Source organism: Anolis sagrei, chromosome 2 (genome assembly GCF_037176765.1).
Source record: "Anolis sagrei isolate rAnoSag1 chromosome 2, rAnoSag1.mat, whole genome shotgun sequence".
Taxonomy (NCBI): Eukaryota; Metazoa; Chordata; class Lepidosauria; order Squamata; family Dactyloidae; genus Anolis; species Anolis sagrei.
Window position 1 is genome coordinate 218,488,271 of NC_090022.1, and position 14,882 is coordinate 218,503,152.

A 14,882-nucleotide genomic window follows, 5' to 3' on the forward strand; every position below is an offset into this window, starting at 1 on the left:
GGGACACACACTATTGTTGCAATTCTTAACCTTTTCTTTGCCATGGGCCACCTTTAAATATACAGAGTGTTTCAAAAAGATGGACTCAATTTCAAATCGCTATCTCTGCAACAATGACCCATTAAACTTGATAACCCATTAAACCATTTGTAATTTTTGTGTAATAGTAACATGTTGCCATTGTGTATTTAAATACACTGCTTTGAAATTTGGTTCATTTTGAAATACCCTGTATTTATTTATTTTTTGCCATGGACTACCAAGGCTAATTCATGATTGAAACCCTAAAGTGCATCACAAACATACTGAAAGGTGATCATCAAGACTATCAATGGCAAGACTCCTGCTCTTCAGATCACTGTATGACTTTCTGTCCATCGGTGTTCTTTCATTTATTCATTTTATTTTAGCTCATTATGTTTCTTCAAGCTTCACAGATCTCCTGTTAAGGACATTGTGCCTCCACCCCCACCCCAGGGTCTACAGACTGGCATTGAATTTTTGCCATTATTTATGTATAAACCGCTTTGAGTCCCCCATGGGGTGAGAAAAGCGGTATACAAATACTGTAAATAAATAAATGTTAAGAACCGCTGCTCTACTCCAAGTAGAATCTCCATGTTGAGAAACAATGTGTATCAGTCCTACTTAATTAAACTCTTAATGGCAATACACAGTTTTCTTGGGATTAGTGACTAAGAGAAAATCCGCCTACAAAAACATCAACACTGAATTAGTGGTATACCAACAAAGATTTCTTCTACTCAACAAACACAGAACTACATCCATTTTATCCTTTCAGAACCTCCAAGATGTGACTGTACAATCATAAGCAGGATATTAATATCATTAAATAGTATGGTGTCAAGCGATAAACTATTTTTTGAATCTGTTCCAAAAGGTAAAGTAATAAAACTGACCATCTTTAAATGTGCTTGAACTGGTGGGACACACACTATTGCTGCAATTCTTAACCTTTTATTTGCCAGATCCAGGTACATTTAATATTAACTCAGACTGATTATTTTGTTAATAATATACTTAATTCTTAGAAAACTTTGGTGATACAATATTAAGAGCCATAATCATACAATTCCAGAGCTAAATAAAAGAACTTGAACATGAGATAACAGTGTAAGACTTGCCCATGAAAACAATGACAAATGAGCTTTCGTTTGCTTTTTTATATACTGTCATCAGCAAAAACTCAGTATGGAATATTTCACAATGAGAGGATGATAAAACAATACTTCCACATTAGCGTTTAGAATGAATTCACAAAGCAGGAGAAACCCAACTTAGCAACTTAATTGGAAACTACCTGTGCCTTTCAGTTGAAGAAGAGAAGCTCATATGTTAGTTCATTTTCAGAGAGATAAAGGAGCAGTGTAAAATAAATTACATTTTGGAGCTGTCTTTGTGTAAGCCTTAGCTGTGATTTGAAACCCAACACTAAACATGATGTCTGCATGAGAAAGTAGTAATGCAACACTGATTTTATTGAAATTTCCCCAGGCATTTCCAAACCCACTAAAGTCCAGTTCTCCATTGTGACTAATTATTTCTTTGACTACTTCTCCAAACTAATTACAATTATACAAAATGAACTCAAAGAATCGCAGCTGAATCGGGTAAAAAGGCTCTTCTGTAAACACAGCATCAACAATGACGTTTTAAAGAATTGTTCAACTTGAATTGGTTTTGTCCATAACAACTATTATGGTAACTCTCTATCAAGGGTGGGCAACTTTGGGACCCTCTGGAAGTGACATGCACTACTTGAAAATAAACAAAAAAGCTGAAGTAGCTGGAAGTCCACTTCTCATTCTTAAAAAAATGTGTATGTTCTATGTTAAACAGCACAGGGAGGCACTGAAACATAGTTTAAAATGAAACTGTTGCCCATTGAGGTTTCCTAGAACATCAGCCTTGTCTGCTGGAGGGCACATGTACACTCCTATAAATTCATTGCCATAAAATCTGAAGATATAAGGCTTGAATAAGTACTCTCATCCCCCCCCCCCCCCACACACACACACAAATCACATAAAATAAATAACAAAAGATTAGGAAAGGGTCAGGATGAGTTTGCATCCTAAAGAGGTTTTCAATTATCTATCAACCTCCTTAAAAATTCCTTCACTGTCTGAAAAACAGTGAAGCAGTAAAAAAATTACTGACAGAGACACAACTTTATGACACATAGTGAGGAACAAAAAATGTAATAGGTAAAGGAATGTCAAAATGCAGAGTTAACATGTGGAAAGACATAAGTATAAGATGAAAGCTTTAATCTAAGTGCTGTATTCCTTATTCATTTTTGCAGCCAACATATATTTAGCGAGAGTGTATTTAAGAGCACTTCCAACAAACTTCTTTCAGGTTTCATTTAAAAATGCCAATGTTTGTAATACAATTAATTGTCCCAATCATGAAGGCATGGTTTGGATTGGAAATTCTGTTAGTGTACTGTTTACTTGTTTTCTGGAGAACTTCTCTCACAATGGGAAAAGTTCACTTGACTCCAGCTTATACATCACAAGCTGTTAGCAATGGTCTCAGCTGTAGGAGCTTTGGCAGCAAGAACATGGTCACTCCACTCATCTCTTGTAACAGTTTGACATTAAGCCAGATTTGTGTGGGTGGAACTGTATGCTGAACTCTTCATTTGTGGGATACCTTTAAGGAAACTTGGGAGTGACAAATATCAGGCCTAATTCACTACAACATGACAAAAAAAACACACACACACAGTGGCTTACACCCATGTGGATTTCCATCTCATGACTTCCATCAGCCAGGAGACATTCGGTGACAAGCAGGTCACCTGATGCCAGGGTTTGTGCTCTATGATGCCCCAAGGTTCTCACTATCAGTTACCAATATATAATTGGTAAATAAAAGCTATAAAAGCTAAAGGGAAAGGTTTCCCCTTGACATTAAGTCTAGTCATGTCCAACTCTGGGGGGTGGTGCTCATCTCCATTTCTAAGCCAAAGAGCCGGCGTTGTTCATAGACTCCTCCAAGGTTATGTGGCTGGCATGACTGCATGGGGTGCCATTACCTTCCTGCCGGAGAAGTACCTACTGATCTACTCATATTTGCATGTTTTCGAACTGCTAGGTTGGCAGAAGCTGGGACTAACAGCGGGAGCTCATCCTGCTGTCTGGATTTGAACCATCGAGCTTTCGCTCAGCAAGTTCAGCAGCTCAGCGGTTTAACCTGCTGCATCACCGGAGGCTCCAAAAGCTATAACCATGTTTCAATTCAAAAATGCGTTTTTCTCCCACTCTCCTTCCAACTCCAGCCTTTGATAAGTGGTTCAACAATAGTTCTAGTTACTTAGATTACACAAAATAAGCTGGAAGAATTTCTTTGTTATTGTGTTGACACAAATTCCATACTGCTAGGAAGTTAAACTGAATGAAGAAATACCTCATACTTATTCTTATCTCATAACTTTCCTTTGGAATATCTAGAAAACAGGACTAGCTCACATACAACATGATGGGTGGGATGAACCACTGCTAACACCCCACTGAAAACTCTTTGATGCTAATAAAATAACACTGCTGAAGGAGAATCAGCATGGTATTACTGGATGAGTCGCTTACTTTTTATCAGTAGTTTGCTTGAGTGCTCCGCCTCTCAAATTACAAAGAGAACATTCCTGTGAAGAAATGGAGAAACAGAATTAATCTTAATTTACAAAGGGCTACTGCTATATACTTGACTGTAAACTGTAAATCAGTAATGGTGCAGTATGTGGGGGGTGATGTAATTTTGAGGCACTCTTCTTACTGAGGTATTCAAATATTTTTAAACAGGCCTCTCTAAAAAGCTGACAGCACTCTTTTAGATTTTTATAAACCAGCAGGTATTCTGATTTACAGCATTTATGTTATGCTTGACTAAGGGCATAATCCATGCAATACAAACTTAAGCCCCTTTTCCAGCCAGTAACAATTATAGTGATAGTTGAGAGATACAATCTCTAAAAGACATGTTGGCTTCAGCCATTTGTAACTCAGGAACCATTAAGTCATGAATCATGATGAGATGATACAGCCCAGTCTTATTCTTTTTTTTAATGATCTTTATTAGATTTATTATAAATTACAACAAAAGGGGGGGGGGGGTAGGCGTGGACTAGGGGGGAGGGGATCGGGGGAAAGGGTAGGGGAGGGTAAATGGGGGAGAGGTGAGGAGGGAGGGTACAATACATATATATAATTACAAGCATGCATACACAAGCACATAAAATGTGTCCCCCTGCTTACAGAGGGAAGGAATATAAAGCACACATCAACACACATACTTACACATATTAAAAACATAAGACTTCCATTTAGTTTCCGTACAGAGTTTCATCCAATGTTCCCAGGTGACCCTCATGGGGGTCTCCCATTTTTTTTCACCCATCCATACCAATAATAAACCTAATTGTGTCTCACCATTTCAAATCTTATTCATTTTAACATTCAAATTTACTTTTTTCATATTCCTCAAAACCAGTCCAATCCGTCTGCTTCACAGGTCTTCCTTATTGCTTGGCATATCCAGCAGTTGTTATTATTCGCATGTTGATTTATGTTTTGGTGCTTCCCAGGTAAAGACTGAATGCATTCCTTTTTTATAATGAATTGTTAATACTATATTTTGTCAGACATAAAGACATTTTCACTGTTTGAGGAAGTAGTTCTCAACCTGTGGGTCCCCAGGTGACCTACAACACCCAGAAATCCCAGCCAGTTTACCAGCTGTTAGGATTTCTGGGAGAACCACTGGTTTAAGGTGTTTCAAAAGATTCGATTCCCCCTTTTTTTGTTTTTTGTTTTAAAACCATCTCTGAGAGAGGAGGAGGAACAAGGGCCCCAACACCAAACAGCTCTGGCAGCCCCCACCATTTTGTGTTCAGCCTCAGCCAGATGACTGTTTACTGTCTGGCTGAACTAAGCACTGCATCCTGCTTCCACTGCTTCCCCAATGGGCCTATTAAACTTAGTAAAATAGATTCATATAGATGGGATGACTTCCAGGTTTCTTCAGATTCCCTCCTCACTCCCGGCCAGGAAATATTATATTACACAAATAAAGAAGTATTTTGTATGCAAAAGAAATTCTAATTTTTTTTTAATCTTACATCGGTACATCTTATATTTGATGGTGCCTTAGTTTCGGTGAAAGATGATATTCATATTCTTTTTAAAAGTCATCTGTCTTCTCTTGTTGCTCATTTGAATAACTTACTAATTCTCTGCTGTGCTACTATTTTTTTTCCTTTGGTTTTCTCTTTTCTACCAAACTTTCATTATTCCTGGGTCTCCTGTCACTAAATCAATTCAAAATTAGCAATGTATATCAATACTGGCTAATCAAGGTTTATATAGCACAATCATGAAATATAAAGGTATTTCTTGACTTTGCCACCAAGCAAGTAGTTCAATACTTTGAAAGGGAGAAAATTTGGATGCTATTGTAATGGAATAGAGTATAGTCCCAGTGGGCTTGGAAGTGGGAGGGAAAGTGATATATGCACCCCAAATTGCCCACTCCTAGTATAAATGTGCAGAAATCATGGGAAATCTATCAAAGGTAGCTGCCTTCCCTTCAATAAGAATTCATTCTCCTTAGGCAGCAGTTAATTTTGTATTGCCTTAATACTGGGAGTATAAAAGAGCAGAACTACCACTGATGATGATGATGATGATACTATCCAACTCGCATGAAATCAAATATGTGAAAATTGTAATAGAAAAATTGTAGTGTACAAATATAGGATAGGTGACACCTGTCTTGAAGGCAGTACACATGAAAAAGGATCTAGGGGTCCTAGTAGAGAACGAACTAAATGTAAGTGAACAGTAAATGACTAAACAGTGTAATGAAGAATCAATGTAACTGATATTAGTAAGTGTATAGTATCCAGATTGAGGGAAGTGATTGTTTTGGTTTGGTCAGACCTCACCTGGAATACTGTGTCCAGTTCTAGACACCACAACTAAGGAAGGCTTTTGATAAACTGGCATATGTTCAGAAAAAAAGCAATCAAGATTCTGGAAACTATGTCATATGAGGGAGCTGGTGTGTTTTTCTTGGAGGAAAGACTGAGAAGTGATATGACAGCTATTTTTAAACATTGAATGTTGTCTAAAACATGTGTAAACTTGTTTTCTATTGCTCCAGAATTCAAATTACAAAAAAAGAGATTCCACCTAAACAATAAGAAAAAAATTTTTTTTTACTATATAAACTGCCTAACAGTACAATAGACAGTTTGAGGATGGTGGGGGATTTTTCTTCTTGTGTTCTTTAAACAGAAGTTGGATGGGCATCTTTCAGGAGGGCTTTAATTGTGTATTCCAGCCTGGCAGGGGTTGTGCTAGATGGACCATGCAGCCCCTTCCAACTCTTAAGATTGCATGATTCTGTATTCACTTAGTTAGAAGCAAACTCTGTAGAATCAATGATATTAACGTCCAAATAAACATGCATAGGACTGTGTTCCAAACTGCCGACTTTTAAAGCTAATATGTTTTTTAAAAACAACAATGTTGTTTCAATATAAATTTTTCCTTTTTTCTCTATATTAGGGCCTCTCAAATATTTCAGGTTCTTATCACCTACTCCCCATGTTATCTCCCTTTCTCTAAGCTATATATGTTAAGCTCCAGTAGCTATCCATGAACACATAGTCAGTTTTAATCCTTCCTTAATATTTGTTGCTCTTCTACGTGTTCTCTCTCTTCTATCTATGTTGTTATCATAATGAGGTGCTGTAATCCACATACAGGTGTATGCTCTAGTGTAGCTTTCTGAAATTTGCTGAGAAGCATTATTCTTTATCGCTGCACCATCAGCATTATGATCCACACACAAGAGGAGAAGCTACTGAGCAAGGAAGCAGTAAGGTTAGCTGGCTGTTTTTTACCTAGCCCTTGTTGAATACAGCATTAAATACATGCTCTCAGGGTTGTTTTAGATACTGAAATCCTCACCCATAAAAATAATCAAAAAAGGAAGAATCACTGTTTACTTTCCAATGGCAATATAGGCCATATGTCAAAAAATACAATTCCCTGGGGCAAGATATACTCATCTTCCTTCTGCCCACTGTTTCATGAAACTGCCCTCACTATAATTTATGAATCACTGCTCAATAGCAAACTGCTTCATTTGATACATCATACCAATCCTTCTTCTGTGCTGCACCCATGTATTAGATTTTTAGCTTGCATCAAGCTATCTTTGTGATGGTCAATTCTCTTCCTTAAAATTCTCACTGGAGGAATATCCTCTACTCTCCTACTAATCCTTTCATTCTTCAAGGTTCTGTCATTGATCCCCTACTATTTCCCTTCCCCAGAATTCCTTGATTTTCAATACAATTATGCACTTAAAATACAAATGCACGTGCTATATGAAAAACAAATGTATATATGTAAGATATAAATATTCAATTATTTTATTGCATGCAAGAACTAGCAGTTTCAAAAATTTTATCCCCACTAGGTGAGATGACCAGAGTTCCTGCATATTTTCTAATAAAACAATATTGGTTTTTTATAACAAATCCTTGTAGTTTGAAAAAATGTGCAGAAAAGTATGAGTAAATCAGTGGTTCTTAACCTGTGGGCTGCAGAACACCAGTGCGTCACGAGGACAAAAATCTGGTCCGCGAGCTTCCTTCCTCTTCATTTTATTTTATTTTATTTTATTTCCGCTCCTTTCACACAGCCAGCTACTCCTTCCCTGTTGACCAGCCCTTCCCCCATGGATAAACCACATAGTTTGAGATTACTAAGTAGGGTTTTCTGTGCGTGAGCAGATGGCGACTACTGGATGGCAAATGTTCTGTATCAGAAACTAGAGCTGATGTGGCCTATCCAGTGCAGTTTTTTGAATCAGCACCCCCAAATAACTAAACAAAATCTAAAGTTGACGAAAAACTGATTCATAACTCTTTTGGTACTAATGTAGGAGAGTGGTCCCTGGTCAAAAAAAGTTTGGGAACCGTAAGTGTAAATGCACTATATTCTTCACAAAAGGTTCTTGCAAAAAAGTTTTTTTGTAAAAATAAAATGTTTACAATAAAAGTACCAAATCATGAAGAATGTCATTGTTTTCATGGTTTATCACAATATGTTGAGACCTTCTTTATCACCAAGAATGTGTGTGTGTGATTTATACCTCCAAGAGAGTCTTCAGATACTAAGGGAGCAAACTTATACTTGAGCCACAAAATCTGATACCTTATGCATCCTCCTTCATCTAATAAATAGGAGATTATGCAGGGTGTACTGGGTGACTCCATTCCTATAAAGGGATGGTACTCTCTTGGGGGACAGACACTGCTGGATGCAACCTACACTTGTCTCTTCCTGTACTTTCTCATTCCCATTCAGTTCTATATCATTAACTGTCTCATCGGAGTGAAAATATCTTAGCTGTTCAAGTTTCCTACAATGACTTCCTCTTCTCAACATTCAGTGACTCAGACAACCCATTCTGTTCAGCTTTATTTCTTCCATTTCCTTTGCTCCCTTACTGTGATTTTCCATCTGCATCCAACATGAACTCTTCTTCCTTTAATACTCTCCATGGCCTTGCTCCCTTACCATTCTATTGTCACAAAAGTTTGTATTTCCCTGCCTGCACTGGAGCATTGGTAAGTTTTGAAGTTGCAGGTGAATATCATGGTAATGCCCACAGCTACAGCTCGAACAAGGGTCCAGAAATTCAGGCATTTGAGGCCATCCATATCAACAAATTGGTTCTAGCAGTATTCATTTTCACCAGAAAAAAAGCTTCTGCAAAGCTTCTATATCTTAAGCGTCCATTTCCAAGAGGAAATCAAATCAGTTTGGGGGTGATTTACTCTTTAATGGATATCCATTTACATAAATAGCTTATAACAAAATATTTTTGCTAGGAAAATATTGAGAGACTGAAGGGAATACTGGTAGTACTGCAGTAAACACAGGAGAGATAAGGAAGCTTGAGAAGAGTTGCAGGCTCCAAAATCCCTGACAATTAAAAAAACCCAGGAAGCTCCTGTGCCACTGTCCAGTTAAAACTTTCCCCCTTCAACAGTGTTACCCTGAACCACCCAAGTGTGTTGTAGAAGAGTCAATACAACCTCTTTAGTTTTCTATAAAAAATCTGGTCTTGTCAAAACTTGCCAACCCCTGTTCTAGATGGAAATGTGAAGGAGCTGGGGAACATTTTCCTAGCTGGCTAACTACTTAAAGGATGCAAACCTAAAGATGTCAAGGTTAAAGAAGTGGATGATCTTAGCAGATTTTTAACGGACAGCTTGTCAAAAAAAATAAATGTAAATCAAATAAAATATATAACATTGTTGAAGGCATTCGTGGCTGGAATCACTGGGTTGCTGTGAGTTTTCAAGGCTGTATGGCCATGTTCCAGAAGCATTCCCTCCTGACATTTTGCCCACATCTATGGCAGGCATCCTCAGAGGTTATGAAGTCTGTTGGAAAGGTTTTGAAGCTGCCAGGTTATTCAATGCTAATCAAGCTAGCCATTTGCAACATTCACACTAGCCTCCAACAGACAAGAGTTCTTTCTCCCATCCTGGACATTCCACAGATATCTAAACCCACCTTGCCCAGTTTCCAACAGACCCCACAATCTCTGAGGATACCTGCCATAGATATGGATGAACCGTCAGGAGAGAATGCTGCTGGAACATGGCCATACAGCCCAGAAAACTCACAGCAATGCAAAAATATGTAACATTTTATAATTATGTATCTACATATAAAATCAGTATTTTATCAACATTAAAATATTATTTAGATGTAAAATTCTTCCAGACTCACTAGTTTCCATTAGATCCTACTTGAAAGGCTTTGTTTAGTCTTAACACAACATATATTATTGTATTAATAACTATTCATTTGGGATAAACATTTCTTTGTACAATAAATACAATTTATTAAAGCATAATTTTTAACTTTAAAACATTTAGAAAATTGGGGGCTATAACTTATAACTGTAATTGTGGGCCCATCTGCCTCCCCAAGGACCTCATACCACAGTTTATACCCCCCATGAAGAGCTGGGTTGCATTCCTGTGCTTAGACTGTATTCAGAGGACTCCTTAATTGTGAGGACCTGGGAATCTCTGGAAGAGCATAAAGAATGGGGGTGGATATTATGGGGAGGTGGGTGTGGGAGGGGGATGGTAACTAGACCCCTATAAGTCCTTTATAACTTGTGGAATTGTGCAGCATCTTAATCATTCTGACTTGGACACCACCTCAGCCCTGTTGACTTGTAAATGCCTTTTTTACTTTTAATGTTTTGACTGTTTGCTATTATTAGATCTAGTAGTAAACATGTTCTAAATGGTTGATTTATATATTTAAATGTCTAAGTTTGTTATTTTTGAGTTGTTCTATAAGTACACCTGATGTTGTTTATTTTATTGTTTATGATTTGATTTGTTTGGTATGTTATGTTATGCCGGCATTGAATGTTTGCCAATTTTCTGTTGTAAACCGCCCTGAGTCCCCTCGGGGAGATAGGGCAGTATAGAAATAAAGTTTTTTTATATTATTATTATTATTATTATTATTATTATTATTATCAATATCAGCCCTAGTAGAATGATGATATTATTTATTAGCTGAAGTTGTGCAGGATTTCTCCTTTCTGAAATTACCGTAACGATTGGGGTTTCCACGGACACTTTTTAGAAAGGAAAAAAAACCCTTTGAATACTGTCTACATATACTATTATAGTACTATGACTTCTAAATCTGGGATGGGTACTAGTCTAGCAACCAAATCTATTTTTTAATCTAAATAAATAACCAAATACAAATCACTTGAGACATAACATGACCTGTGAATGCATGGATGTTTAAAAATTAATGCAGCTCATTTGTGCTTGAGTGCCTTTCGTATCCCTTTGCTAGTGACAATCAAGCTACCTAGCTTCATTCACAGTGTCACAGCTGACAGGCTGACAACCAAAACAAAACAAGATCTGACTGAATACTACTTTGATAACTGGGTCACACATATTACTACTCCTTAACTTTGCTCCCTTTCTATAATACCAAGGCAGCTCAACAAGTGTTACGTTAATTCATGAGTAAACCATTTTTTTAATCTGAAAAATGGGGGGGGGGGGGGTTGAACCCCTAACACACCCCTCCCCCCCCCTCCCCGGCTACAGGCCTGACTGTAATGCTTATGGTACATAACCTTTTAAAGTTCAAAATGTAAGTGAAGGGAACATTTTATCAGTATTATTTAAACTGACAACAAGGCTAATAAGCGAAAAATGAATTTGTTAAACAACATAGTATGGCATTTCACTTAAATCATACCAGAAATAACCCCTATTTCCTTCAGAGGTAAGAAAATGTTTTCAAGAAAATAGAAGCAATGGGCACTTGCCAGCCACTGAAGAAAAAAAAATCTTACAGTGAATACAAGATTAATAGAATATATACTGTAATTTTATTTAGTATGCATGCAAGACTAGAAGTGGCAGATAACATATTCAGTTAATTGTGTATATAGTAACCTACCTCTGTCACTCCGATAAAGAATTGTGACCTTAGTAATTGCTACAACTGTCAGATAAGTACTTTAAAAAGGTGTGCCACAGCCAAGTGCTACAGAACCGACACCATTTTCTCTACAAGCATCTCTTGTCAAATCAGGTCAGAAGGTTATTTCCTCATCAAGAACATGCCATAGTGATTATATCTGAACATAATCTTCAATTTAAATATCCTCATTAAAAACTATGAAATTTATGGAGTGTAAATGTGAAAAGGGTCTATTAAAATGAGTACACCCCCCACCCCCCACCTCAACAAAATAAGAAAGCATGACTCTCACGCTAAATTGATATATATTTTTTATTTTCCTGGCAGGGGAAGAATGAAGAAAGAGAGATAGTATGTACGTGGAAAACATCATGAAGATGAAAAGTTGAAACTTTCTCTGTAGGTACACAGAAGTGTACAAACAGAAGTGCAACTATACACACATACACACATCAATGTTGTTTCAAGCAAAGAAAGAAGTGGTGCCCTATGGATTAAGGGCTGTGTTATATGTCACTAGACAACAGAAAATGTATACTCTGTTATCACTTGCTGAAAAACAAGTGTGCTATAGAAGAGTCAATATAACCTTAAGAATAGCAGACAGAACAGCAGCATCATAAGGTTGTCCCCATTGATTTCATTCTGCTAAAAATAATGATGTTCCACTGGCACTTTCAAAGGATGGTAACTGTATAAAACTGTCTTGTTAGTTTAAAATGTACAGAGTTCTGGTTTTAGACAACCTGCTATATAGGCCACAAGCCAGTCTCATGTTCAGCAGCCTCAAGGGGAAACTGCTTAGTTCAAAAATACTTGTTCTTTCTTATTCAGACTGGGCCATTTAATAGAACACTGCTGTGACGAAATGCAAAACTATACTCAGAAAAGGGGGAAAAAATAATCTAAAAAAATTATACAGTTTAAGCTTTTCAATTAAAATAAATATCAATAAATATACAAACACTGGACAAAGACAGGAATCAGCTGCTGTTACCATTATATGCTGAATTTTTATTTTCTACAATTGTCATAATCTAAGATTCTTCAAGAGTTTTAAGATGCATCGGGGTTTCATTGGTGGGGATGTTTCAAAGCCTGATTTTTGCAGGAAAATAAATAAACTAATACGCCACGCCCCCCAAATCATGAACAACATCCACCCAAATACTTGACCTATGAAAAACTACACTAAAGAATGCAAACAACAAAAGTGCAAAACTGCCCAGGCAGCCAATTGCTTTTATGAAGCAACTCTAACAGAATATATCAAGATCCTAATCATGCCGTGGAAGCCTCTTGAAGCTCTACTGTTTCCTGAAAATGTTGTAACATTTGAACAGCTATATACCACAATGTGTAGACTCAGTGACACATTTATTTCAAAAGTATATTGTGAACCAGGCCAAGTCTATCATGAGTTATTGCCAATTGCCCTCAAAACACAGATACAGGCAGACACATTCGTTGGCAAAAACCAAGTACATAAATCTCTTTCAAATAGATAAAACTCGCCATCATCTATATATCTCTAATGACAACTGGACCTCTCTGACAGACATGTAACATTGCTGCAACTGTCAAGGTATCGTGCTGAAATTTGGTACTATTTGTGATTATTAGGACCAATCTTTTCAGAAATGGAAATGTGTGCCAATTCAGAAATGAAAATGTGTGCTAATTCACCCAAATGGAGCACTCAGGGGAACATAAAATGGTTATGGTAACACAAAGGACACCTGGAATGCTGAAATGTGTTGCTTATACTCTAAGATATATTTTTTAAAATATGCATTTCTAATTTTCCTCCTCCCCCGAAACACACCACTTAAATACATCTCTAAATAAATGAGATGCTTGCAAGAACACAGAAAACTGTCATTTAATAATAGAAGATACACTAATTTCTAGGGGGAGGAAATGAGATTACAAGCTTTTGTTTTGTATAAAGACACTAATGATTATCTTGTATAACCATTAAAGATAGAATAATTAAAATAATTCACAGCACACAAGCACTACGAGAGTTACATCTGTAGATCTCAAAAACTCTTTAACTCTGTGATGCCAAAACAACAGCATAAAAAAACAAAATACCGCAGCTGTGAACTGTACAGAGTATTTGGGAGATGTGAGTTAAACAAATTGTGGCGAGTCAACATCATCCTACTGCCTTAAAATGTCAGCCGAAAACAGGTTCTAGAATTTATACAGTGAGCAGTTCAAAATTATTCTCTTTTTCATATTATGAGAGGAAAGGCACTAAAGATTTTTAATTTCTGATTCCAATTTTATATTCAAATTTCAAAATTATGACTAAAGTAAGGGAAGATTGTTGTTCTAAGCTAATATTAAAAGTAGTTATTCTTTACTCCATGAACTGATATTCAACTTTTAGCAATAGTGATTCCTATTCCATAGATCTCCTATAACCTTTCTTGGTTTGTGTAATGAAACAAAGGCACCTATTTCAACCAAGAGCCAGAAGAATATAATTAGCCCTATAAGTTGAACAGCAGCCTTCCTCAGCCTGACCATTAACAGTGCTATCTGGGCCTGGTAGAATCCCCCAAATTATAGAAGGCACTAGTTTGGAGAACACTGTTTTTCAGTATACTTTCTTCCTTCAAATGTCGGTCATTATTCTTTCTGACTTTACTAGCTATTTCTGCTCGAAATGTTTAAGATTAATGAGGCATTTGTTCTCAATCAAGAAGCTGCATGTGAATATAGCTTCACTTTCAGGAGCAAGACAGATGAATTACTAAACCTTCTTTGACCTTTTTATTTCTGGGGATGATGCATGGCAACCCCTCTTCTTTTTTAAAAGCAGCACCATAACAAAGATGGATTCAATGTCACCCTTTTTCTGTCTCAACAATTATTATCTGTTGCACAGTAAATACTGCAGAGTGAAATAAAAATGTGCATAACCTTATGAGTGGGTGGGACACCTCCTGAATGATGCAGGAGCTGAGCTGAGGTGTTGCGAGTTTTGCTAAAGGGAACGCCTGGGGTGATGGCTGTAGGAAGAGCGGTCAGTCATATGCACCTGCGGGATTGTTTCTCCACAACCGTCATTTCTAAAATTAATGTGAGTGGGCTGTGGGGAAGGAACGGCTGAAAAAACAACAATTCTATAACTGTATTTCATCTTATTTTCACAAATGTTGCTATACATATGTTTCTTTACAGCACATTGTACAACATACATTTGAAGTCACATAGCCACTTCAGATTTGCCTTCTGGCTTTCCATTCTGAATCCATGTGATGAAAACTGAAATATATTTAG

General features: G+C 37.0%; 1 protein-coding gene across 5 annotated transcripts in view; it reads right to left on the minus strand.

The window, feature by feature from the left end:
* The window catches only part of KDM4C (lysine demethylase 4C), a 276,898-nt gene that overhangs the window by 57,469 nt on the left and 204,547 nt on the right, over positions 1–14,882 (minus strand). For all 5 annotated transcript variants that reach the window (XM_060762302.2, XM_060762301.2, XM_060762305.2 and 2 more), the window contains one exon: positions 3,615–3,670. In XM_060762302.2, the coding sequence (XP_060618285.2) occupies positions 3,615–3,670 (56 nt within the window). The remainder of the gene's footprint in view (positions 1–3,614; positions 3,671–14,882) is intronic.